The 25883-nt window shown below is 41.0% G+C and overlaps 1 protein-coding gene across 2 annotated transcripts in view; it reads right to left on the minus strand.

Moving 5' to 3' along the window:
• ARHGEF3 (Rho guanine nucleotide exchange factor 3) overlaps positions 1 to 25883 on the minus strand; it is a 268161-nt gene that overhangs the window by 119515 nt on the left and 122763 nt on the right. For both annotated transcript variants that reach the window (XM_075833917.1, XM_075833918.1), the window contains one exon: positions 18962 to 19030. In XM_075833917.1, the coding sequence (XP_075690032.1) occupies positions 18962 to 19030 (69 nt within the window). The remainder of the gene's footprint in view (positions 1 to 18961; positions 19031 to 25883) is intronic.

The raw sequence follows: 25883 nt of genomic DNA on the forward strand, positions 1-25883 counted from the left end.
CAGGTATTTAGAACTTGTCAGAATAAACAAATGTACCAAGTGATTTGGAACAGTACAGTTGCTGTGGATACTTTGACTAACAGTAACAAACTTTCAAATGTGGTTGTCAGGCAAAACATCCCTAGCAACAGGTAAGTCTCAGATATTTCAGGTGTTCAATTCAAGGCTGAATTAGGACTAAGTAGAGGGCAGAGAAGGGGTAAGGAGGTTTGAAGCAGACTTTATTATCTTTCCTTCTGTCAAATGGATTATAATTCTTCAAATAAATTCATACTCACCAACAGTCCCAATTTTTATGGGACTTTATCCAGAACTCGGCAGCAAATCGGACTGGATTAAGGCTTATTTGCATTAAAAGGGGTGTTTCTGGGATGTTTTTGGTGGTGTTCCCGGACAGAACAGGGCAGAACTTAAAATGTTTCCAATTTGGGATTCAAATTTTGGTAACAATTTGAAAATTGTGGTTAAGAACATCATTAAAACAACTCATCAAAATCTGATTACGTATACGGATTTGTATTTTCTGGTTATGGTCGAAATGCAGGTGAGGCTACCAAGACTTTATTTTTATACTTGTATGCAAAAGCGGAGTTCTGTGTTATAGATAGCCAAGAGATTACATAGTTACATAGGTTGAAAAAAGACACAGGTCCATCAAGTTTAACCTCTCTCAATAAATTACACATCTTTCATTGCTAGATTAATTATAATCCTCAATGCCATTTGTCAGTAAATAATCATATAGCCTATTTTTCAATGCTGACATAGTATATGCCAGTACTACCTCTTGGGGTAGGGCATTCCATATTTTGACTACTCTAACTGTAAAGAATGCTTTCCTATGTTGATGTCTGAAACATCCTTCTTCCACATGCAATGAATGTCCCCTGGTCCTTTGTAGAATCCTTGGAAAGAACATATCATGTGCTAGTTCTCTGTATAAACCACACATATGTATCTATTTTTCCAAGCTGAACAAGTCAAATTTTTCTAGCCTTTCATTGTAAGTGACACCTCCCATCCCATTTAATAATCTAGTTTCCTGCCCTTGAACCCTCTCCATGTCTCCTATATCCTTTTTACAATGTGGGACCCAAAACTGAATTCCATATTCAAGATGTGGCCTTACAAGGGATTTATACAGGGGTAATATTACATTTCAATCACAGGTTTTTATCTCTCTTTTTATACACCCTCAGATCCTATTTGCTTTTCCAGCTGCTGCTTGACATTGAGTACTGCTTATTTATTACCAGAATAACCAGGTCCTTCTCTTGTTTCATTATACCCACTTTTATTCCATTTAATGTAAATGCATAAATACTATTATTTCATCCTAGGCGCATTACTTTACATTTATCAACATTAAATTTAATTTGCCATGTTTTTGCCCATGTTGCCAGCTTTTCTAGGTCTTTCTATAATATTTTATAGTCAATCTGAGTTTTAAGCATCCTGCAAAGTTTTGTAGAATCAGCAAAAACTCACACCTTACCATCAATCCCATCCACAAGGTCATTAATAAAGAGATTAAAAACAATTGGGCCTAACACCGATCCTTGTGGTACCCCACTACTGACTTCAGCCCATTTTGAGTGAGTTCCATTTATAACGACTCTTTGTTTTCTGTCCCTTAACCAATTCTCTACCCACTTGCATACACGTTACCCCAGTCCCTGTGTCTGTAACTTCAGAACAAGACTGTTGTGTGGAGCAGTATCAAATGCTTTTGCAAAATCCAAATAAATCACATCAGCCGCATGACCAACATCCAGACTTGCACTTACCTACTCATAGAAACTGAGCACGTTGGTTAGGCACGACCTGTTTTTCATAAATCCATTATCAGTTGGATATCAGTTATTAGACTTTTCTCTGCTATATACTTTTGTAGTTTATCTCTTAGAATCCCCTCAAATACTTTACATACCACAGATGTCAAACTTACTGGATGGTAGTTACTCGTTTCCACCTTTTTAATCGTCTTAAATATTGGTACAACATCAGCCGTCCTCCAATCCTGTGGCACTAATCCTGTTACAAGGGAGTCTAAGAAGATGAGATACAATGGTCTGTCCAATACTGAGCTCATTTCCCTTAATACCCGTGGATGAATGCCGTCTGGGCCAGGGGTTTATCAATATTTAATTTGCTCAGACGCAGCTGTACTTTCTCCTGTGTTAAGCAGATAATATTGGGTGGGGGACCTTTATCACTGTCCCCCTGAATATGTGGCACTGGGAGCTTATCAGTAAACACAGAGGAAAAGTACGTGTTTAATATCTCAGCCCTCTCTTACTCCTCTACAATTATATTCCCATACTCCTCTTTAAGAGGGCCAATATAATCAGATTTTTTATTTTTGGCATTAATATATTTATAAACATTTTCAGGATTCATTTTAATGTCGTTAGCGATTTGTTTTTCTGTAGATCATTTCGCTAACTTGATTTAATTTTTACATTTCCTATCGAGATCTTTGTAAATCTGGAATGCTTTTGCTGAGCCCTCAGCCTTCCATGTTTTGAATGCTTTTGGTTTTTGTCATACTATATTCAGTAATTCCCTATTCATCCATATTGGTCTCCTTTTATTCTTAAACATTTTGTTACCGGAGGGTATAAACTTACTACACGATTCATGTGAAATATCTTTGAAAATTCCTCATTTAGCTTCAGTATTCCTATTTACCATTACATGATCCCAGCCAAGACTTAGTGTTTCCCTCAGTCGATTGAATTTTGCTTTCCTAAAATTCCAGGTTTTTGTTGCGCCCCTTCGTACTATTTTATTGAACATTATATTACAACTTACCATATTGTGGTCACTATTACCCAAGTGCTCCCGGACCTCCACATCTGATATTGTGTCCGGTCTATTAGATAAGACCAGATCCGGCACATTATCGCCTCTGGTTGGTTTATCAACCAACTGAGCGAAATAATGGTCTTGAATTGTGTATAAAAACTTTCAGTTTGTAGGACATCCAGCAGCCTCTATGTCCCAATTAATGTAAGGATAGTTAAAATCCCCCATAATAAGGACCCCATTTTTATTTGCTGCCTTTTCTATTTGTTGCAGCATTTCATCCACAGCCTGTTGCGCTATGTTCGGTGGCTTATAACAAACTCTAATAAGCAGTTTACCGTTACTGACCACTCCATGAATATTTACCAATAAAGACTGCACACTGTCACAGTATCCCCCAATGTCTTCAATCGGGACTGGTCTTAGGTTGGGTTTTATATGCAGACAAACCCCTCCACCTTTTTTATCTTTTCTATCCCTTCTGAATACGGTGTAGCCCTCCACATTTGTTACCCATTCATGGATCACATCCAGTCAGGTTTCTGTTATGCCCACTACATAATAATCCATGTCGGTCATTAGAATCTCCAACTTGTCCATTTTACTTGCAAGACTTCTTGCATTCGCCAACATACATTTGATCTTATGGACACCTTTAATATTCCGAGGTCCATATTTATTTCTAGTTACCTCCCTATTCGGCTTTCTATCCCCAGCCGCCACTCCCTATGTACTGTATCCAACTCCGCTTGTGTATTCCTACACTCCCCCAGATCCTAGTTTAAAAGCTCCTTCAGCTGTCTAAACATTCATTCCCCGAGGCATAGCTGCACCTTCCCCATTTAGATGCAGCCCGTCCCTACCGTAGAACCTGTAGCCCACAGATAAGTCAGCCCAGTTCTCCAGGAACCCAAACCCTTCCTTCCTGCACCAATCTCTAAGCCACTGATTTAACTCCCTAATCTCCAGCTGTCTTTCTAGCGACGCTCGTGGAATTGGTCGTATTTCTTAATACACTACCTTGGAGGTCCTGGGCTTTAGATTCTCTCCTAGTTCCCTAAAATCATTCCATCTCTCACTGTCTTTGCCAGTGGTGGCGATGTGTACCATGACCACCGGGCCTTCCCCAGCCCCACCCAGCAATCTGCAACATGCCGAACCCGAGCATCCGGCAGACAACACACTGTTCGCCATTCACGGTCGCGGCACTCCTACTTTCATCCTTCTTACAGCAGTCCTTGTCCTAGTTGTTAGGAGCAACGCCCTACTGTAGTGATGCTGGCCCTGGACTTGCATCCCTAATATTAGCCAAACAGGCATATTTACTAGGTTGTGCCAGTTCAGGACTAGCCTCTCTGGCACTTTTTTTTCCTACCTCTTCCTCTTACTCTTACCCAGCTACTAATCTCTGGATCATGGTCTTGCCCCCTCCACCCAGCTCCATCTCGCTGGCCCCAGCCAGTGCTTGCCCAGTGAGCTCTAAACTCCTCTCCAGGTTTGCAATGCTCCTAAGTGTTGCAAGCTGCATATTTACATCCAATACCTGGGCCTCCAAATACACAACATGCTGGCATCTAGTGCAAAGATATTCACCCTCAAACGGCTGTACAAGGTATGCATACATTGACATACTGAAATAAAACAGCTGGGTAACCAGTCTACCTCATTCATGTAACAAAGTAGAACAAAGATCTTTTTGAAATACACAGTATATATAGAGAAGGCATGGCAACAGACAAAGCAGAACCATTCACTGATAAGGTGACGCATAGCGGTTGTATGCTGGTACAAGTAGTTTATCTAATGTATATTCACTGAAGCTGTCCGTCCTATTGCCACATTGACACCAGACAGATAGACGGGGGCAATCTGTACCATGGATGTAATTGATCCCGCAGTGAAATGTACACGTTGACATATGAAGATAAGATGTGAAAACACAAAAGTCTATTATGCTTTTATGGAAAGCCGAGCAGTTGGTGTACGGGCCCAGAGAAAAGCCGATCAGAAACCAAGTGGCTCAGCGATCGCCCAAACGCTTCTGCTGCATAGTTTTAGCGATCGGTGGAGGTCTCGGCGCTCGGACCCCCACCGATCAAAACTTGTGATATGTCACTATGACATGTCAGAAGTTTTCTGAAAGGTTAGTTACCCTTTAAAGAAATTTTGATGTTGCATTACTCCCTATAATTCTCCAGTTTTTAAATCTTAATGCAATATAAGATCAGCGATACAAAAATTGTGAAAAATTAATATATACTATTGTTGTATACAGCCCTACCCGAACTAATTTTATAAATATAAACACACAAAAAAAACCTCACATCTGTATGCACAACACAACCACCTCGGCAGACAGACATGTTATATCACGCTAACACATGAAGTGGGCGAAATTCCGTCTGACAGAACAGATGGTTCTTAATTGATTCTCAAGAGAAATATGTGGTCTAGGTGATAGGGTATGATAGATCTCCATTATAAAGAGAACAATTCAGACTCATTATTTATACACACGCAAATTTACACAGTGCCTTGCAAAAGTATGGTGTTGTTTCTGTTTTGTTGCATTACAACCTGGAATTAAAATGGATTTTTTAAATTGGATTTTATGTAATGTACCTGGCAAAATAGTCCAAATTGTTACAGTAGAATAAAAAAATAAATAGTTTGTTAAAAAAAAAAAAAAAAACAACAACTAAGAAGTGAACATTTGTGGGTGCATATGTATTCAACCCCTTTCCTATGAAACCCCTAAATAAGGTCTGGTCAAACCGATTAACTTCACATGTGTCGCTGACTCTATTGGTCCCGGTGATCATGTGACTGGTCACATGAGCGCTGGGTGCCATTAGTGGCAAGCTGCGCAGCCCCAGTTATAGTGGAAAACAATGGTGTAAAAGAAAGAAAAAAATATATAACGTCCCCCAAAGGTCTTTTTTGACCTTTGAGGGACAGACCATAGTAATAAAAAAATAGAAGTAAAGTAAAGTGAAAAAAAAAATAATAATAAATACACATAAAATACCCACCCACAAAAAAACTCCCCCCCCCCCCCACGAATCATTGTCGTAACGCTAGCCCTGACCCAATTACCCTAACATAGACATGTAATATAATAAAATTTACGGTAGACAATGACGATCACAAATAAAAGGTCTATTTTAGGGTAATACTATGTTATTACCCAAAAAAATAGCTGAAAACTAAAAAAGCTTATTTTTTTACTATTATTTTCAAACTTTAAGCCTAAAAATTCTAAAATAGCAAAAATGATGTGTATAAAAATGCTAAAAGAAACCTGCATTGTCTATGGAAAAAACATCACATAAATCACGTCACTAGCCCAACAAATAAAAAAGTTATAGCCATTTAACTAACACGTGCTAAAAATGGCTAAACGGTGTTTGGTCCTGAAGGCTCAAAATAGCGCGGTCCTGAACTGGTTAAGCAATTAGTTATTTGAACAACCATAATAATACTACATTACTATAATAATACCGCTGGGTTTAAACTTAGTATCGCTGCCTGTATGAACGATTAAAACTTGAATTTTATTATAGAAATCAAGAACGAAGAGGGCTAAATAGCCAACAACTATTCAGGCGTTAGCACAGCGACCAGACAGGGGGTGCAGAAAAGGTGACACACATCTATGTGCAGCTCAATTGCCAATGTATTTCTCCCCCTCTTATTTTATGATATAAACACCTGGTCATCCATGCCAATAGAATTGCGTCCCTACGCATTTTCAAACCCCCAGTTTACAGGGTGCATCACACTTATTGTTAAATTAAAACACCTAATGGCCGGCGAGCACCTATTGCGTGCTCTAACATTCACCCGGCTCATGCACGACACTGGTCAGCTGGTCTGGTTGGGTTTAAACTTACCACAAATTTGCGAGTTTACTCCACGTGCTTATTTTAACAATCCGTTTTCCAGTTTAAGGATTAGTTCACACAGTTTTTTTAGCACTGTTTTTGACGCAGAAACCGCGCCAAAAAACTGCCGAATTCACCTCTCATTGATTTTAATGAGAGGCGGAGGCGTTTTTTTTTCTGCGAGCAGAAAATAACGCGGGAGATGCTCTTTCTTCCCATGGTTCCGTCTTTGACCTCCCATTGAAATTAATGGGAGGCGTTGAAAGCGTTTTTTGCTGCGGTTTTTTTGCCCACGGCGCTCAATGGCCGTGGCCAAAAAATGCCACAAAAAACGCGGCAAAAAAATTGCAGGGTGGGCAAAATCTGCCTCAAAATTCCTGAAGGAATTTTGAAGCAGGGTTTTCTGCCTGCAAAAAACTCTGTATGTACATACCCTAACTTTTGCTAAATGCAGTCTGGCTGCTCAGTTGGCAGAGTTTAACATACACAAGAATGTCAAGATTGGGAAGCCCCATTTTAGATACTGCCACAATGCCCTCTGTAGATAGTGCTACAGTGCCCTCTGATGATAGTGGTACCCCCCTAGATAATGCCACAATGCCCTCTCAAGATAATGCCACAGTGCCCTCTATAGATAGTGCCACACCCCCTAGATAATGCCACAGTGCCCTCTGCAGATAGTGCTACACACACCCTATAGATATGCCCTACACACACCCCCTATATAGTACCACACCCTCCTGTAAATAGTTCCATTGTGGCTCCCTCTTGGAGTGGAATCCCCACCCAGAGTGCTGCTGGGGTAGCCCCTGAAGTCACTGTCCATATATGGACAGTGACGTCAGGGGATCCTCCTGGAGCGGATTCCCCGGCAAGAGTGTTGACGATACTCTGGCCAGGGATTCCTCTGCTGGAGGAGCCCCTGAAGTCACTGTCCATAGGGGCTCCTCCAGCAGAGGAAACCACGGCCAGAGTGTCGGCAATGCTCTGGCTGGGGATTCCACTCCTAGAAGGAGCCCCAATTAAGCTATCTACAGGGAGGGGGGAGGTATCTCTCTGCTCTGCCATTTACTAGGCTACAGGCCACATTCGGCCTGCAGCCTATTATGCGCAGGGACAGGATCCTTGCGCAAGGTCGGCATGATGACGTCACAAGAATCCTGTCAGAGTTGATGCTCTGGAGTAGCTCCTGATTTTCAGCCGTTTTTTAGGCAAACTCACATTTTTCGCTGTGTTTTTTATGGCCGTTTTTGGAGCTGTTTTTCTATAGAGTCAATGAAAAACGCTCAAGAAGTGACATGCACTTTTTTTTCGCAGGCGATTTTTTTACACGGCAGTTTTAAAAAACGGGCGCTTAAAAAAACGCCCCGTCAGAACAGAACGCCATTTTTCCCATTGAAATCAATGGGAAGATGTTTCGAGACGTTCTGCTTCCGATTTTTCTGCAGTTTTTGGCCTGAAAATGGCCGAAAATAAGCCGTGTGAACATGCCCTAAAAGATATGATGATCAACACTTTAAACCGCATCCTCACTCCATAGTACCAAAGTCATTTCACCTATCATGACTGCATACAAAATTTGGTTTGCTTTTGCAACCCTGCAATTAAGGCTCTGTTCATATCTGTGCCGGAAGTTCCATTAGGAGTTTCAGTCACAGATTCCATAGTTTTTTCCGAACAAAATAGAAAAGCATACTGCGCTATTTGTCTGGCAATACGACGGACCAACCATGACGAAAAGTCATTGGGTTCTGTTGGGCGCCATTTGCTTCCATTGGATCTTTCTACTTCGTTTTTTCGTTGTTCTGCTCCTATGATAAGCAATGGAAAGCCTTGACGCAGATGTGAAATGAGCCTAATAGATTGAACTAGATAAATATTTATTTTTTTAATCAAGAAAATAAAAAACTAATTGAGTTAGCTGTCACATCAGAACACTGGGGTCCAAAGAAGAATGTTAACATCATATTAGAATTTTTTTAATTTTTCTATTTCTAATGCTGGCCACACACACAAACGCTCGTTCGGCCAACAGTTATCCCTCTCAGCATAAACATGCACCTAACATGTATGTTTATTTCAATGAGAGGGGAATAAGTCACTGCCAGAAAAATCTGTCAGTAACGTATCTCCGAGGGTACAGAGGATCAGGCATGATGAAATCCAAATGCTCAATCCTTCTTTTCCGCAATATCTGCCATCAGTAGAACGGACAGGATGCCCCCCATATAAAATCGATTGTGTCGCGGGGGCGCATGGGGTAACAGAGAGTTAAACAAGCAGGTTTAGAGTTATCTCCGATCCCAGTCATTGCAGCGGGATGTCAGCTGAATGTTACAGCTGACACAAGTTGCTGATGGCGTAGGCACAAATCCTGTGCCCGTGCCATCCACACACAGTACATCTATGGCACTGTGGGCATGGTGCAAGGGGTTAAGGGCAGAGGATTGTTTTTTTTAAAACATAAATTGCTCGTCTCCCAGCTCAATGGCACCTATTCTGCATTACCCTTGTCGTGGCTCCAGTTTCCACAACGTAGTTCATGCTTTATGTAAAAAATTTCTATTTTGGCATTTGACTGGCCTTTAAACCATGGCCATTCACCTTTCCAGTAATTCTAAAGATCAAACATCTTTGCAGATCCTGAAAAAAGACATGTGGGTTCGACATTTTCCATTGATCATCAGATTCTCTAAACAAAAGACACTTCAAACTCTTACATACAAATATTTGGGACACGGATATAAAAAGAGCTTTGCGGTCACACAACTGAGAGATCCGTATTTCCGACATTACTGAAATAAAAATGATGAAGAAACACAGATGGTTGGGAAGGAATGTGCTCTGTCATTTATTTTAGTCTTTTCTGTTAAGTCTATTTATTGGGGAGGAATTATGGAAAAAATGCATACAATGAAATATAACCAAGAATGCGGAGTCACTATAAATACCTTTCCTGGTTTTGTTCTGTTTCATTTCCAAAGGTTTGAGCCAAATCACAAGATCTGCTCCTTTCAGCACCCGTCAGTTATGTGTTCCCCTGTGAATTTTCATGATATTGTTTTATTCTCACCTGCCAAGTTTTTCCTGAATATTCGCACTGCTCTGTAAACACAAAAGCTGAATATAGATTGACACAATCTCTTTTCTGACAGACGAGGGCCAAACTGTTCTCTTTAATAAAGCATTTCCTGAGTGAACTGCTTGTTCAGTGTCTGCACAAAACTTTCCCTGGTGATTTGCATTCTGGGAAGCGATATCTTTACACCAGGCGATGTATAGTAATTAAGTATCGAAAAAAAACAACTGTCACTGCATTATAGAAGCTCAGCCTTGCTGTTAGAGGGGTGTCGATCAACAAGCGTGCTGACTGTTTTCATGAACGACTGGCAGAATTGTGAATGCAGCTCTTGACTATAATACAGGCTGTAACTCAGGATTAGTACAGGACAAATAATGCAATGTATTTACACAGTCAACTTTTAGTTTAGATTATGTCTATATATAAACTTAAAAATTGTGTTTAAAGATGGTCATACCCTTTAAGCTTTGCAGAAAACTGCTGACTATAGAAGACTCTATCCAACAACGAGCAATAAGAAAGTCTCATCTGTCCTTACAAGCAAATCTGAAACCCACGGTACCACAGGTAGGACTTCTTTAATCAACTCTCTTTTTAATCTTGGCCTGGGTCAAATCTTCTGGATACCAGTGGACGGCAGTGACCCAACCCAGAAAGAAGTGGAGCTGCCACCCCCTGTCTGATCTTTCTGTACACTAGTGATGTGCCTAAACTTGCACAACTTGGTCAGGTTACTACTTCAATTTAACTACTACTGTGGTCCTGCTACCTGATTATTTTTCTTCTGCCTGTCTTCTTCACCTTCTTACTGGATCTCTACCTTAGGGAGTTCCTGTCCCTTTCACTGATCACTGGGGATCCAGTTTTCAACACCCCTGGTTGATTGATCTCGGGAAGCTGTGGTCAGTCACACAATTCCCCTCCATGGGCTGAAGCATGGGAAATGTAGTATTACATGGTGGTCATTTAGATGAATGGCCGTCCATGTAATACATTAAAGGTCTAAGCCTCTTACATAGTCCTTACAGAGAAGCTCTCCATTCTGGCAGATAAGAGGGGTCCCGAGTGATTGATGATGTTGCTACTGCGTCGGTCAGGCTAGAGTGCAGTCGCCTCTCTTCAATAGCAAGTTTTGAAAAGAACTGCTCACAGCAGAAAGTTGTTCCGACTTACTTACTTAAAGGGGTTTTCCCATCAGAGACCTTAATGACATATCCACTGGATGTGCCATACATTTCAGATAGATGCGGGTCCCAACTCTGGGACCTGCACCTATCTGACATTTATGACATGTCCTGTGGATATATCATAAATGCCCTTGATGGAAAACAAAAAAACATTCAAGTCACTTGACCTCACTTCGAGTGAGCAGGGCGGGGGCGGAGCCAAGGAGGGAATGACACTCCGGCGGCGGTAGTCAGAGTTGGGTCGGGGCGTGAAGATGGGAGTGGACCAGTCCAGACACCTGACCTCACATCACTGATGTGGTCAGGTCACTGGACTGTGCCGGCCCGGGAGTGGACCAGTCCGATCAACTGACCTTACGTCACTGACACAGATCAGGTGACCGGACTGGTCCACTCTTGGGCCAGCATTCACCGACCTCACTCAGACCGACACCGCCATAATTAACAGAGCCAAGTAGCGAAGGACGCGGCGACAACGAGGTCTAAGTGTGGTCGGGCCTGGACCAAATTATCTTGCGGGCCTTATATGGCCCGCGGGCCAGACGTGCCCCACCCCTGCTTTAAACCAAAGACTGATGACATCCATCAAACAGCTGTTTTCCACATGTTCCTTAACCACTTGATTTTCAAATCTCAGCTGTGCAGGTTCTTTGGTTTGTAGACAGTCTCAATCCTGAACCTTTACCCTCTAAAGCTCATTTAAAGATCCGCAGCTTGAAATGTCTTTTTCAGATGTTAAAACAATAAAAAGGTCAAGAAACTGCTGTTATCTGTCTGATTCTCACCCAGTCATGTCCCATTATTAAGTACAAGTTCAGGCCTTTCATCATATGTATTTAGGGTCAACACAACTGGTGTGATATGTTCAGTTCAGTGCATCTCAACAAATAAATGCTATAGACCTAAGTTAATGAATCCAATTACCTGTCAGTCACTAAAGGTGTCTCAGGAAAAAAGTCGGCTTTTCTCACATTGTAGCAAATAAATGGCCATCCATGTAATGCAAGAATACATCGGGTTCTGCCAGAGCAGGAGCAGCTCTTACAGAGCTGCTCTCCGTTCTGGCACATAGAGGGGCAATCCCAAGCAGGGTACACCACTCTATCACATTCATATGGCCTAATAAGGCATATGGACATGGATTGTTTTGATGGGACAACCACTTTAAGGCCTTTGTACACCTTCTCAACCAATTTAACTAAAATTAATGATGTACTCTTAATAAAAGATCCATTGTTTTGTGTCTACATCTCCTATATAGACCAATGTGTCTCCATGGTAACAGACTACAAATAAACCAAGCGCAGTCTGATACTGGATACTCTCTATCATCTGTCCCCTAGTTCTTAAGATCCTACCAGATGTATGTTAGCAAGAAGTATGTGACAGGTAGAAGGGGGTATGACTAGAACAGTCTGTTACCATGGAGACCTATAGGTCTGCAGAGGAGCTGTAGACATAAAACGATAGAAGATTTTTACTTAAGACTGGTTGCTTTATTTTTTTCATTTCAGACACATTGGGACAATAAAAAGAAAATTGCTTGCGACGGTGTACATAGCCTTTGACTACTACATTACGGATAACTCACCACGAAATAAATGCAAATCTGCAGGCGGTATCCCACGGGTTTCACTTACATATGTGGATGTTTATAGAAAACTTGTCTCTGGCATAACTAGTACACCTTATGCATTGTTCTAAATGTCACACATATCTCCAGTGTATACGGCTGCTGTGTCGTGCAGCAAGTGACTCAGACAACAAGAATGTAGAAAAATCACTTGTCGGAAATCACTTTCTTTTGTCACCATTTCCAATGCGATTTCTGCCCACACTGGATGAAACTTCACAACATCCAGGACTACTACATCCCAGATAGCATGATTGTATTGAGAAGTCTGTTTTTGTATCACTTTCTGTAAGTCATATGAGCAGGTATATTCTGTGCAAAAAAAATTGAAACAGTGATGTTGTAGTTTGTTTCCCTTTTAGTGTATATACACAACATGTATGTGAAGTCATACAGAAAACTGAAGGTAGAGACACAATTATCTAGATTTAGATTTATTATCTTTAGCTGGTAAAAGTACTTCTGAAAATGTTTGTAGGTGTGCATATCGGTAACGGACAAGAATGTGAAGAATGAAGAAAGAATTGCCATGCTGACCCCCAGGCAAAATGCCCTGGAAGCTGTTCTGTTTGTGATTCTATAGACACACCTCATGAGGAAATTAAGTACATTTTGCCCTAAGCCGTCCAAATACAGTCCAAATTGTTTGGCCAAAGGCAGCAGTGCACAGGCAATTTTAACGCTATCTATACATCAGGGATTGGAGACGGACATGGATGGTCTGTGAAGGTCGTCGTTCTGGACCACAACTCCATAGGTTAAAAAGAAAATTTGTCTATATTTTTCTTCTTGATCTGTGGCCTTGTCTGGGCTTCTACTGATGGGATGCAGAGCTATAATTTGGCATGAACGACTTTACAAGCCCACACCCGACAACAACAAAAAAATCCAACACAGCCAATCAACTTTTACACAGATATCGGTCTCCAGCAGACATCTGTCACGCTCGTTCATGTTACAAAAAGGAATTGACGGACAGGCGAATATTGTCAAATTTGGCCAAAATTTCTGGTTTCTGTTCAGGCGCATAAATCACGGTCTATGATTACCCTTGACTTGGCCATTCACTCTAGATAGCAGTTAGCTGACAGTTATCTCCCCCTGACTCCCCTATAAACAGGTATGCTCGGATCCTGGCAAACGTAGGTGTAATGTCCATGGCCAACTTTCAGCTGCATGTACATGTCACAACATTGGAGGTTTGAAAAAGTGTTGCAAGCATTAGATAAAGTTTTGCATCAATAATTTGTAAATTTGCCAACATTTGCAAACGCAAATTGTGGCGGAAAAAACTTGTGCATTACCGCATAACCATGGTTAATTTATTGAAAGGGTTTTATATGGTGGTTATCTAAAGACATAAGAACGAACGAACGGACGGACGGACAGACGGACGGACAGACAGACAGACAGACATTCCGTTTACAATACTGTCTTTTACTCTTAAGAATCAGGCTGCCATGTTTGGAGGGGACGCTTCTTTATTACAGCAGTGTGACTGACAACTTGATAGACTTGCTTTTCAAAAATGCTCTATATGTATTGGTAGATTAATAAGTTCAAAGCAACTGCCCAAACCAGCCCAGCACATAACAATCTACATACCCTGGAGCCTATGTCCTTTTTATTCTAAAACTCACTTCACTCAACACCTCTGTATACGGCTGAACTGCCATCCTATATGTTATACACAACATGTCATCCTATTACAGACTGTCAGAATACAACATAGTAGGGTTGTCACGATACCAGAATTTGGACTTCGATACCAATACTTCATGTAGTATTGCGATTCTCTATACAAAAACTATACTTTGCCAACAATAATAATAAAAATAACGTTCTTCCATTTTCTGATGTGAGGCATGTGGTGTGAGGAATTTTGAGGCCTCCATGTTCCTCACATGAATAGATAGTAATTAACCCCATCATGTTTCTCACAGTCATAATGAACAACTGTAATGACAGGGATAGGGAAACAGACAAGTGAGCCCTAATCTACCCGCCACTCAGTCCCTGCCTACTTGCAACGACCCACCCTAGGCGACGGGGTACAACTGGGCGACGGTCCCTACACTCAGTAAGTGCATGACAGACAACCAGACAAGGAAACACAGAAAAAAGGGAAACGGAGCAGTTGCCCACGGCAACACCGTGAGCAACAAGAGTAGTAAACAAGCCGAGTCAAACCAGGAGTGTACGAGGTACCAAACGCAGAGCAGAAGAGTAGTCAGTAAGCCAGGGTCAATACGAAGCAGGGACAAGTAGTTCAAGAAGCTGCAGCAGGGCCAGGAAACCACACGAGAAGAATCACAAGCAAAGGAGGAACAGGAAAGGCAGGTATAAATAGACAGAGGGCGGGAGCTAGCTCCGTCTGGCCAGGCTGTGATAGGCTCTCCCACTCCTAAGCCTGCCATCCTGAGAGGTGGAAGATGGAGTCAGTCTCACAGACATAGAAGCAGGTGCAGACTGATTACCTATGGGCGTGGATACAGAAGCTGTGCCTGGCAGATCCTTAACAACAACATTGGGTTAATGTGTGGTGTTAATGATGGGGTTAATTACTATTAACGTGAGGCACATGGAGGTACTAAATTCATAACACCTCGTGCCTCACATTAATAAGTGAAAGGAAGCAATTTTTATTTTATTTTTTTACAGCGTACACATCATAAATTACACTATAAATATGTTGTGCACATTATTATGGTCGCAACGATACCAAATATGTGTATGTATTGAGACTTTTATTTTAATGTTTATTGTAAAAAATGTGTGTGGGTTTTTGTTTTTTTTTACATTTTTGTTTAATTTAACATTACTTTATTTTTTTTACTTTTTTATTTTTCAGCTTTAATGTACTGCAATATATCTATATGCCAGTACATTAGCCTGTGTACAAAGGCAGTTGTTAGGACATACCTAAGTATGCCCTAACAGGAAATATGGTCAGACAGCTCTGTGGTTCTTCAATTGCCCCTGGCAGTCTGCCCATATATGGTATGTCGCTAGATTGCGTCACAGGGATTCCCTGTGAGGCGATCCATGGGGCATCCCCCCTTCTCATTTTCCCCTTGAATACTGCAGTCAGCTTTGATCGCAGCATTTAAGGTAATAGCGGTGGAGATCAGAGGTTAGAATGGGGCTCTGCTGTGTAATACAGCCATTGCCCCGCTCCTGACAACAAGTGTGCGCGCGCGGTCAGCATGAGGTGATGCGGCCGGCACTGGCACTACAGACAGAACATGGGGGTGTTTTGCAGTGCACCCGCCATGTTCTCTGCCTTCAGTGCCGGTGCTCGTTAGTGCAGCACCAGCCGCAGCACCTCATGCTGACCGCGCGCACACACTTGTCAGGAGCGGGGCAATGGCTGTATACAGCAGAGCCCCGCTCTGACTAAATTAATATGTTACAATACCGTTAATACATGAATTAACGGTATTGAACCGTTTAATGCATCGTGCAACCCTACAACATAGTAAAGTCAAGAAACCAGTAATATGTGAGGAATAGTAGCAAATCCGGGGAAGGATGGTGGTATAATAATGAAATAACCTCATGGTGGCTCAGTGCATAGCACTGTTGCCTTGCAGGACTGGGGTCCTGGGTTCGAATCTGACCAAAGGCAACATCTGCATAGAGTGCTTCTACCCCTTCATTGCAGCGATGGTGGGGGTGTTTATGTCGACATTTTTGTGAATGCAGTAACTCTTTAAATGACAAAAATTGCCATGTAGCCCTAGCCTTAACTGAGTGTTCGCCTTTCAACCCCATTTAGGTCCAAAATTTTGTGCAGATTAATTTCTTCATATCTTTATAGCAATTGCACCTTAATTTTTCTGATACAAGGCTTCTTGCAGTCGCCAATAGAAGGAGCTTACTGCATACAGTTTTATTACGGAATTTTATGTATAAATCATATGCAGTAATACGATTTTATTTCTGCTAAAGTGATGGTTACAGTAATCTTTATTACATATGAAATAGAAGAAAATGTTTTGATCCAGGAATGTCTAAAAGAACAGACTTTGACTCTTGCTATCAAAAACCTTGCTTAATGCAGAATTGATAGGAGGGATAAAACCACTGAGGCGAAAAATGTTGTATTTTGGGGTTGTTTGGTCTTTATTGTAAATTCATATTGATATGTTTTGTACAAGAAAAATTGAAAAAGAAGACAAAAGCGACCTTGTTTACTGCAATTTCACAATATACATGTTGCACTAGCTTAAAAGGGGTTTCCCATCAGAGACATTTATGACATATCCACAGGATATGTCATAAATGTCAGATAGATGCGGGTCCCACCTCTGGGATCAGCACCTATCTCTAGAACGCGGCCCCCTTAACCCTGTTCTACTGCTCTGTTTTGTGGCTGAACAGTGTGATACACGCCATGAATTACGAAAACAGTGTAGCTCGCTGAGCTATGCGTTTTCCGTAAATCCCATAGTAGAGAATGGCAGTTACGGAAGAGGTGTAGCATGTGAGCTACACTGTTTCTGTAACTACCTTTCAGTTCAATGGGACTTACGGAAACAGCGTAGCTCAGTGAGCTAAGCTGTTTTCGTAATTCATGACGGGAATCACACGCTTCAGCCACAACACAGCGGTAGAACAGGGTTTAGGGGGCCGCGTTCTAGAGATAGGTGCTGATCCCAGAGGTGGGACCCGCATCTATCTGACATTTATGACATATCCTGTGGATATGACAATAATGTCCCTGATGGGAAAACCCCCTTAAGTATGAAAATGTTATAATACTCTATTGTAAGCTTATATATGTATATTCTGACATGTGTTGTGACAGGCTTGGTCTTTCCATCATGCTCTGATCTCCAAATAAAACATTTAAAAAAAAAAACACCTTGCTGAGTGCAGAATGTGCTTACTTGACTTTAAATAATAATTATAGTCGGAAAAAAAAAATCTTGGCTAAAAGAAGGAGATAACTAAACACTTTCAGAGAACAGTGCCTCTAGTGGTCTCGTAAGAAGAAAACATGTTAACACTTTTCATAATACTAAATAGACTCTCAACAAGTCACCTAGAGCAGAGAACTTTATGTGGTCAGCTATGTGACAACCAATCTTCAGTATGTTTTCATCAACTACTATCCAGGACATAACCTGGGCTGTGTAGTCTAATCACGTCCTGTTCCAGTTATTAGTGCTCAGTAGCCAGTATGAAGAGTCTATAGGAGCTTTGATAGCCAGTATGAACTAGCTAAAATTAAGAACATCAATAGTGGAATGTGTCCCAACCATTCACAAGACATTGGCCTCAGGGACTTCTCGTTTTAAGCTACATTATCAGGTCTAGTTGTGGACATTTTGTCAGTGTGACTCTGTCTAGATTACCTCTATTAAAAGTGTCCTGGTAACTTTCTTCACTAACTACTCTTTTTATGAAGAATAATTTGTATAATGTTTTACTTCAGATACAACCAAACCATGCTGTTTTGAAGGCAAAGGGTGGTCACACCAAATATTGATTTGATTTTAATTTCTTCTCTGTTTATTCACTTTGCATTTTGTTAATAGCAGATTGCGTAGTTTTTGCTGGACAAAAATATGTGCGCAATACCATTTTGTTCAGCTAAATCATGACAAAACCCATTAAGCGCCATTGGTTTCTGACATGCAATGGATCCGGTGCTTCGGGAATTCTCTCTGTTCTGCTCCTATGATGGAGCAGGACAACGGAGCTAGGAACGTAGATGTGTATTCTTTTAATGCATTAAAAGAACGCATTACTAGAACTCTGCATTCTTTTAATGCATTCAAAAATCAAACATGATTGGTTCCATGTCAAGGTCAGAATCAAGGTGTATCCCTGGAGGTATACTGACTTAAGAGTCACGCACAAGAATTTAGTCTATTTACCTTGCAAAGAACTAGAAGTGTCCTGGAACTGATAAAAAAAAAAAAAAAGTTCTAATGACACAAGTGTGCCTGAGCTGCAATACCAGACCCAGCCAACGGACAAAAGTGGCACGGTTTATAGAAGATGTTTTCTAATGTCATACCCCTTTAAAGGAAATCTTTGTAAAAAAAAAGTCAATATTGTAATATGATATCACAAAAATTGTAATCTAAAACCTATATTGTATTTTAATACCCATTTCTATTAAAATTATGCATATAAGCTATAGGCCATGTTGTGTGATGTTTAGCACTCGCAGATTGTGTGACCTGAATCTCAGACAATTTGGGTTGTATGACTTATCCCACCTTGAGTCACACTTTAATAGAATTCAGCGGAAATAGGTGCAATAACCACATATCGGCCCCATCAACCTCCAGTGGAATATGGTGGCAATCACGTTTCTTAGATACAGTATTTAACAAACAAAACAAGTACTCACATCATTTCTGCCGAGGCTGCACACGCTGATAGCGTCATCCTGGTCCTGGGAACTCTGCTTCCTTTTCCTCTGTAAAGCAAACACATAAATTAAGTTCCAAATTCCTTCGGTCACATTCATAACTAGTTGCATAAGAGACAGGTTCTAGATAGCAATAAACTCCTAAAAAACCTAAAAACATTTCACTGAAGTGGGCACTGGGTTAACCACTGGCAGTAACATGTTGGGAAGCTGCAAAGCCCCTGTAGATAAAGCTCGCAATACGATTGTTAGCAGCGTGCATTGCTCCTTGACCACACAAATTCTCTTCATATAGAATCTAACATTTATTTCATTATATGTCTTAGTTTCTCAGAGTGTACCTCAGGGGGGCACTTGCCATATTTCTCGGGGGTACTTGAACTCTTAATCGGTGTAGCACAGTCTATGATCATAGCGTTACGGTTACTGTGATGTCATTTATTTGTGTAGGGGGCACTTGGTTTAGGAACATTAAGAAACGCTGATATAGGTCACTGAAAAGTGAGATGGTACAGGGATGTTGTGCCTCAATAAAGCATAGTTAGACAACCTGATGAATTTCACGTTTTTTACCGGTCCTATAGATATATTTAATTTTACGAAACGTGGAGACCCATTGATTGTCAGACTCCAATCAACAGTAGAGAACAGGAAAACGGTGACATAAAACTGTTTTTGGGCATTCACTGTATTCATCCATCACCTTAAGACTCTGTATAGAGAATCACATGGTTGGATAAGACTCACATAAGAGTCCTCTTAACGCCCTTTTGCTTTCTTTCTATTAAGTTTTCATGTTCGTGCTCCCTACAGAAGATCGAATAGTTTTGCCGGATTTGACAATTTCCCAGTTCGTAGAATACAATGGGCAATTTGTTTTTTCCTTAAATTCAACAAACGCGAGTCTCAATCCTGACAAATGAATTTGTTTAATGCATGCTAACAGTGAGAGGTAAAACTAGAATCTGCCAAAATTATTAAAGGGGTTTCCCCATAATCATTATTTAACACCTATACAAAGGATAGGGGATAAATATCTGATTGGTGGGGGTCCGACCGCTGGGACCCTTACCGATCACGAGAACAGGCTTATCTTCTGTTCCTGGGAGCCAATCAGAAATTGATGGAGCAGTTGCCGAGCATGCACACTACCGCTCCACTCCTATGGGGCTACCAGGAACAGCAAGGTTAGCCCGTTCTCGTGATCGGTGGGGGTCCCAGCAATCGGACCCCCGCCGATCAGATATTTCAGATAAATATTGATTATGGGAAAACCCCTTTATCTCATCTAGAGTCCTCACCTATTGCCTTATTTCTAATCCGTGACCTTAGAGAAGATCTACTGTTACTAAAAAAAAACACTATCACTCCTTAGGTAGTTGGTGTAGAAAACTGTGTGCTCTGACCAATCAGATTTCTTCCCCTGCTGCTCCCCCTCCCCTCTCAAAGGATGTCATATATTTGGGGACAGATACTGCAGCTGCATCCCCCTCCTCCCTGTCTATTATTAACTATTTTATATGTCAGATTTTATGGAGACTGAAGAGGTTTCTGCACATTTAAGTGAATCTTCTGGCAGGGGAAGAGGTAATACAGGCTGCTAGATGGTTATGAGGGTGCTATTTTCCTTCTAAGGCTGGATTCACACATTGCATGTTTTTTGCAGATTTTTTTAGTCAACCCCATAAACGATTTTAAAAGGAATGGGAAATATAAAAGGAAGAACTTATTCTTCTCCTTCCTCCTAGATCAACTTCTGGCTCAGGCTGGATTCGTGCATCACGTATTTGTTGCAGATTTTTTTAGCCAAATAAATAAAGTATATTACAACGTTTCATGTATTAATTGATTTAGAAAAAATATTTTAACAATTGTTTTGCAGGATAAAATATTCAGAAACAGACAGTTCTCTAATATAAAGTTATTAAAGAAATCAATGCAAGTTAACATGATTCTATTTATAACATTTGAGGAAATTATTACTTATGAATTTATGTATTCATACAATATTATCAGGGCACCCTGACCCCCCCGAGGAATGAACTACTTCAGATCATACTCTAAAAATAATGTTCCCCATTCATGATTCACTAATTTCTGTTTATTGTTATATTATACAATTTATCCTATTATGTGCAGTCTATCACTATTAGGCCTTATTCACACAAATAAAATCCTGCGCGTTGCACAGACTTATGTAAGTCAATGGGGCCGTTCTGACAGGTCGTGATTTTCACGCAGCGTATATGTCCGCTGCGTAAAACTCACAACATGTCCTATACTTACCCGTGTTTCGTGCAGCACGCACCCATTGAAGTCAATGGGTGCGTGCAAATCGCGCTCGGCACACGGAAGCACTTCCGGGTGCCGCGCGTGATTCGTGCTACAGTAGTAAAAAAATTAATGAAAACAGAAAAGCACTTCCTGCTTTTATGTTTGTAAACATAAAAACAGAGTGTCATAATGATGCCGGCTGCAAGAAAATCACGCAGCCACGCACCATATACAGATGCCACACTGAACTTTTGCGCGCGCAAAACGGACACGTTCGTGTGAATAAGGCCTTAGGCCGCGTTCCCACAGGACAGATACACTGCGTAAAAAACATGCAGCTTATCCGACCTGGAACCCGCAGTACATTCCGTCCGAAAACCGCAAATCAAATGGGATGTAACATCATCCCAGGAGGCCGGACCTCTGTCGTCATCCAGGCCGGTCTCCTGTGATGAAGTAATCCCATGTGACTGCCGCTACAACCTGTGATTGGCTGCAACGGTCACATGGGATGCAACGTCATCCCAGGAGGCCGGACTGCAGGAAGAAGGATGGCGTTTTGGGTAAGTATGGTTTTGTTTTTTTTCCGTAGTTGCGATTTTTGCAGCGTAATCATTGCGAATACGCCGCAAAAGTCGCAACACTTGACTTTCTTTTGCGGGTTTAGCATCCCCATTGAATTCAATGGGGAAAACCTGCAACGGAAAATCAACAAAAACGCAGCATAAATTGACATGCTGCAGAATTAAATTCTGCACCGCAGGTCAATTTATTAACGTTTACGCTGCAGGGTATTTTTCCCCGCAGTGTGGGGATGAGATTTTCGTAATCTCATCCACTTTGCTGCTACTGTAAATGTTGTGGAATTTCCCCACAGAATTCTGTTACGGAAGTTTCGCAGGGTTTACGCTGTGTGGGAATCCGGCCTTATAGTTTACCATAGTACTATATCTGAAAGAATTGTTGGCTATCAGTGCTGCGCTTTACCATGAAACGCTCTTTTGTCTTTCCTGTGTCTTATCCGTCCCGACTATGAGGAAATCAATTTAACACAGTCCATTTATTAGCCACTCTGGGGACTTGTGGGGAATTAGATGGGACTGGTTAGGTGATCTGTGTTTTTGCAGCTGTCATGTTGGGCTCTGCTGAAGAGCTAGGTACTGCTGGACAGATCTGTGGAAATTGCGTTTTCCATTTGGAAAAAATATCAATATAAATCTTTATGACAGGTCAGTGTATCCAGTTGCTTCATAGGAAATCAAACACTTTTAAATGAAAGCAAGCATATGAAATATGTATTAAGGAGGATACCATATGTCACGCTCAGTTGAGCTCTCTTGACATCGCACGGGACAAGAAAGACCTGCAGTGGGCCAGGAACCTGTCTCACTATCTAAAAGAAACATTTACAATTCTTTGGAAAGTTGTCCTAGTGCAGTATATTAGTTATAAATAGTTGTAATAATACTATGAACTCCCACCGGGTCTCCTCAATTGATACATTATATTATTTTACTGGCTAGAAGTGATTGATTCTGTCCTTTATTGAACATATAAATAGAATTAAAATCACAGCGCGTACTTCCTATGATACACCCTGTTCTAAGTTCACAAGTTCTAAGATGGGGAGCTGCTGCTGCAACAGGGAAATTGTTTGATCTCATACATCTTGTCCATAAGCCTACTTTACGGAAGGGATGTGTTGACATATCCATGTAGCGAAAGCGAGCCATACACATTCAAGTCTGCCGATCCCACTGACCGAATGTGTATGGGGCAGCTCAACAGTCCCACAACAGCAGACGTCAAAGGAAGGAAGTATTACGTATGTTATATTTCAACATCGGGAGGATATCCTGACTTATACCTATAATGGATTTGACTGTATAGACATATGGTGGCATGCATCGCCCATTGGCTTCCATTTCCAAAAAAGTTTATAGCACAGTATGTTTCTTTTTGGGATGCTGTCTTATGGAAAAGTTGAAAAAAAGATAAACTGACGTGTACCAGCCCGACTGGGGATTGGGGCTTATGGATATGTTTGGTATATGCCCTGGGAGCTTGGTCGGCGAATATGCCAAGCGGACACTGCAGTGTGAATTCAGCCTTATGTGTATTGCTGGCATTAGTATCATATCTCATAGACAAGACTAAAGGACTAGATGTATGTCAACAAAGATCTTCCAAGACCAGTGTTCGGAAAATTAATCTTAGGCTCGTTCACACTTTGTCAGGTTTCCGTTGCTATTGGATGGTCAAAAAAGGCATAACATGCTTGAGGCAATTTTTTTTAAAAAAAATTATGGGTTTTCGGTAGCTGGATTCATAGGCCTAGTTCACACTGAGTTTTTTTGGCGCTTTTTATGACACAGAAACCGCGCCAAAAAACATCCGAAATCAACTCCCATTTTTTTTTAAAGGTAACGCTCGCGGAAAAAAGCAGCAACATGCTCTTTCTTCTCGCGGTTCCGTCTTTGACCTCCCTTTGAAGTCAATGGGAGGTATAGAAAGCATTTTTCGCTGAGTTTTTTCCCGTGGCGCTCAATGGCTGCAACCGAAAGACACAGCGAAGAATGTGGCACAAAAAGTGCAGGCAGGTCAAAACCTGCCTCAAAGGTCCTCAAGGAATTTTGAGGCAGAATTTTTTGTCTGCAAAAAAACTCAGTGTGAACATACCCATAGTGATCAGCTTATTACTGCTGCTGCTCTCAGATTAAGGAACCTGTTGCCATTTTCTTTGCCCTATCACTGCTATTTTTCCCAATAATGTCAATGGGGGGACGGGGGGACCCTACGTGGGTAAACATGTGACAACAAGCAGTTTGAGAATAGAGCAAACCTTATGGCTAAATGGATCTCCTCCCCTTCCTTTTCTTGTAGATCTTGTGAAAAAAATCATCACATATTTTCACATATTTTACCAGCAAGAATGCTTTTTATTTCAGTTTTCAAGTCAGACTATTGGATCTCCAAAGGAGCCTGAAGATCCAGTCGTTCCACCCATTGACTTGCTGCGACAGTTGTTGAACGCATCCAAGCCATTGCTTAGCAAACATACAAAATATTATTCTGTAAGGCGTTTCCATCCAGTTTTGAAAGAGTTTCCCTTGTTGTTTACCAACATTGCCTCTATATTATAAAAGGGGTTGTATGAGATTAGAAAAAAAAATATGCTTTTGTCCGGAAATAGCGCCACTGTTGTTCATGAGCGGTGTCTGGTATTTCAGCTCAAAATCAATCACTTGAAAGAGGCTAAGCTGCGATACCAAACACAGCCCATGCCACAAGAGTGGCACTGTATCTCCTGATCTCATACAATCCCTTTAATTTATACAGATTTTATATTGCGGTTTGATGTCAATGTTATTTTTGCTGTGAATTGACATTATTATGTTTTGGTATGATATAAAAATAAAAAGAACAAAAGACAGACTAAACCTGAAACAAGTAACTAAGCAGTAGGTGTAGGCAGCTTCTGGGATAGTACATCTGACCGAACGAGGCTCTGTAGAGACATGTTGTAATGTAGTATCCCGATTGCCTCTAGACACACCAATAGCAAGAACTTTTCACTGACGTCTCCAGGTTTTATATTGTCAGTGCAGAAATACCTCACTAGTGACCCCTCTTTGGCAGTACAGAGAACAGATGTCTCCTCTTGATCTGACACTGCATACAATGTGCGGACGTGTGATATTTCTTAAAGCAGATCTTGTCATCAGACTATGTTGTCCTGTAGAAGTGCAGCATACCTGTAGTATGGGGACAGGTCCGCTCTACTATTAGCCTAAATGGCACAAAAATATATTGCGCTTTTTGGCTAATAGTAGCTAACAAAGAAAAGTATTCATGACGGTATTCATCTCACGTTACCACAACCATCGTTTCCCTATCGGAGAAAAAGTCGCAGGTGACTTGCGACGACTGCAAGTTCTAAACAATGTGAAGGTTCATGTGATTGTCGAGTGACTTTCCCCTCCATTTGGAAACATTGAGATCGTGTGACAGTCCTCTGACCAAAAGTGGCTATAAAGCATAGCCGTAGTGTCAAAATTAATGGATCCAGTGGGTGGAGGATTAATTTTGACCTGTTAAAATTTTTCACTTTGTGTTCTATGTTTACGGTGAGTGGGTTAGTGGAAGTGTACTGTATATTGGCAAAACATATGCCTAAATGACACACTCTTGGTAAACATTTGGCCATTAAAGTCTATGGTCATGCAGGCGAATACGTCGAGAGATTTTCTGGTATACCCCACCACGAAAGCAGTATGAATGGAGTCGAACATGCGCTGCTTTTACTGTTACTGCAGTGTGATCACCGAGAAACCCTCATTTTAGCATTTAGCTGTATACCTTGTATCTGTGGATTATTATAGTAACATTCCAATTCAACAGTGCTGCCCACTAATGGCAACATTACTCTGAAGAAAATAAAATCTTATCAAACAAATTAGATGAACAAGAAAAAAAAATACTATAATATGCATAATATCTTATAAATGTCTTACTGTATCCTATTTTCTTTGTTAAAGGGAGTCTGTCAGGTCTTTTATGGCTACTAAACCAATAACAGCGCAGGGTAGGGGACGTAAATATATGTGCAAACATAACTTTGTGACTG

This window comes from Rhinoderma darwinii, chromosome 7 (genome assembly GCF_050947455.1).
Source record: "Rhinoderma darwinii isolate aRhiDar2 chromosome 7, aRhiDar2.hap1, whole genome shotgun sequence".
Lineage (NCBI taxonomy): Eukaryota > Metazoa > Chordata > Amphibia > Anura > Rhinodermatidae > Rhinoderma > Rhinoderma darwinii.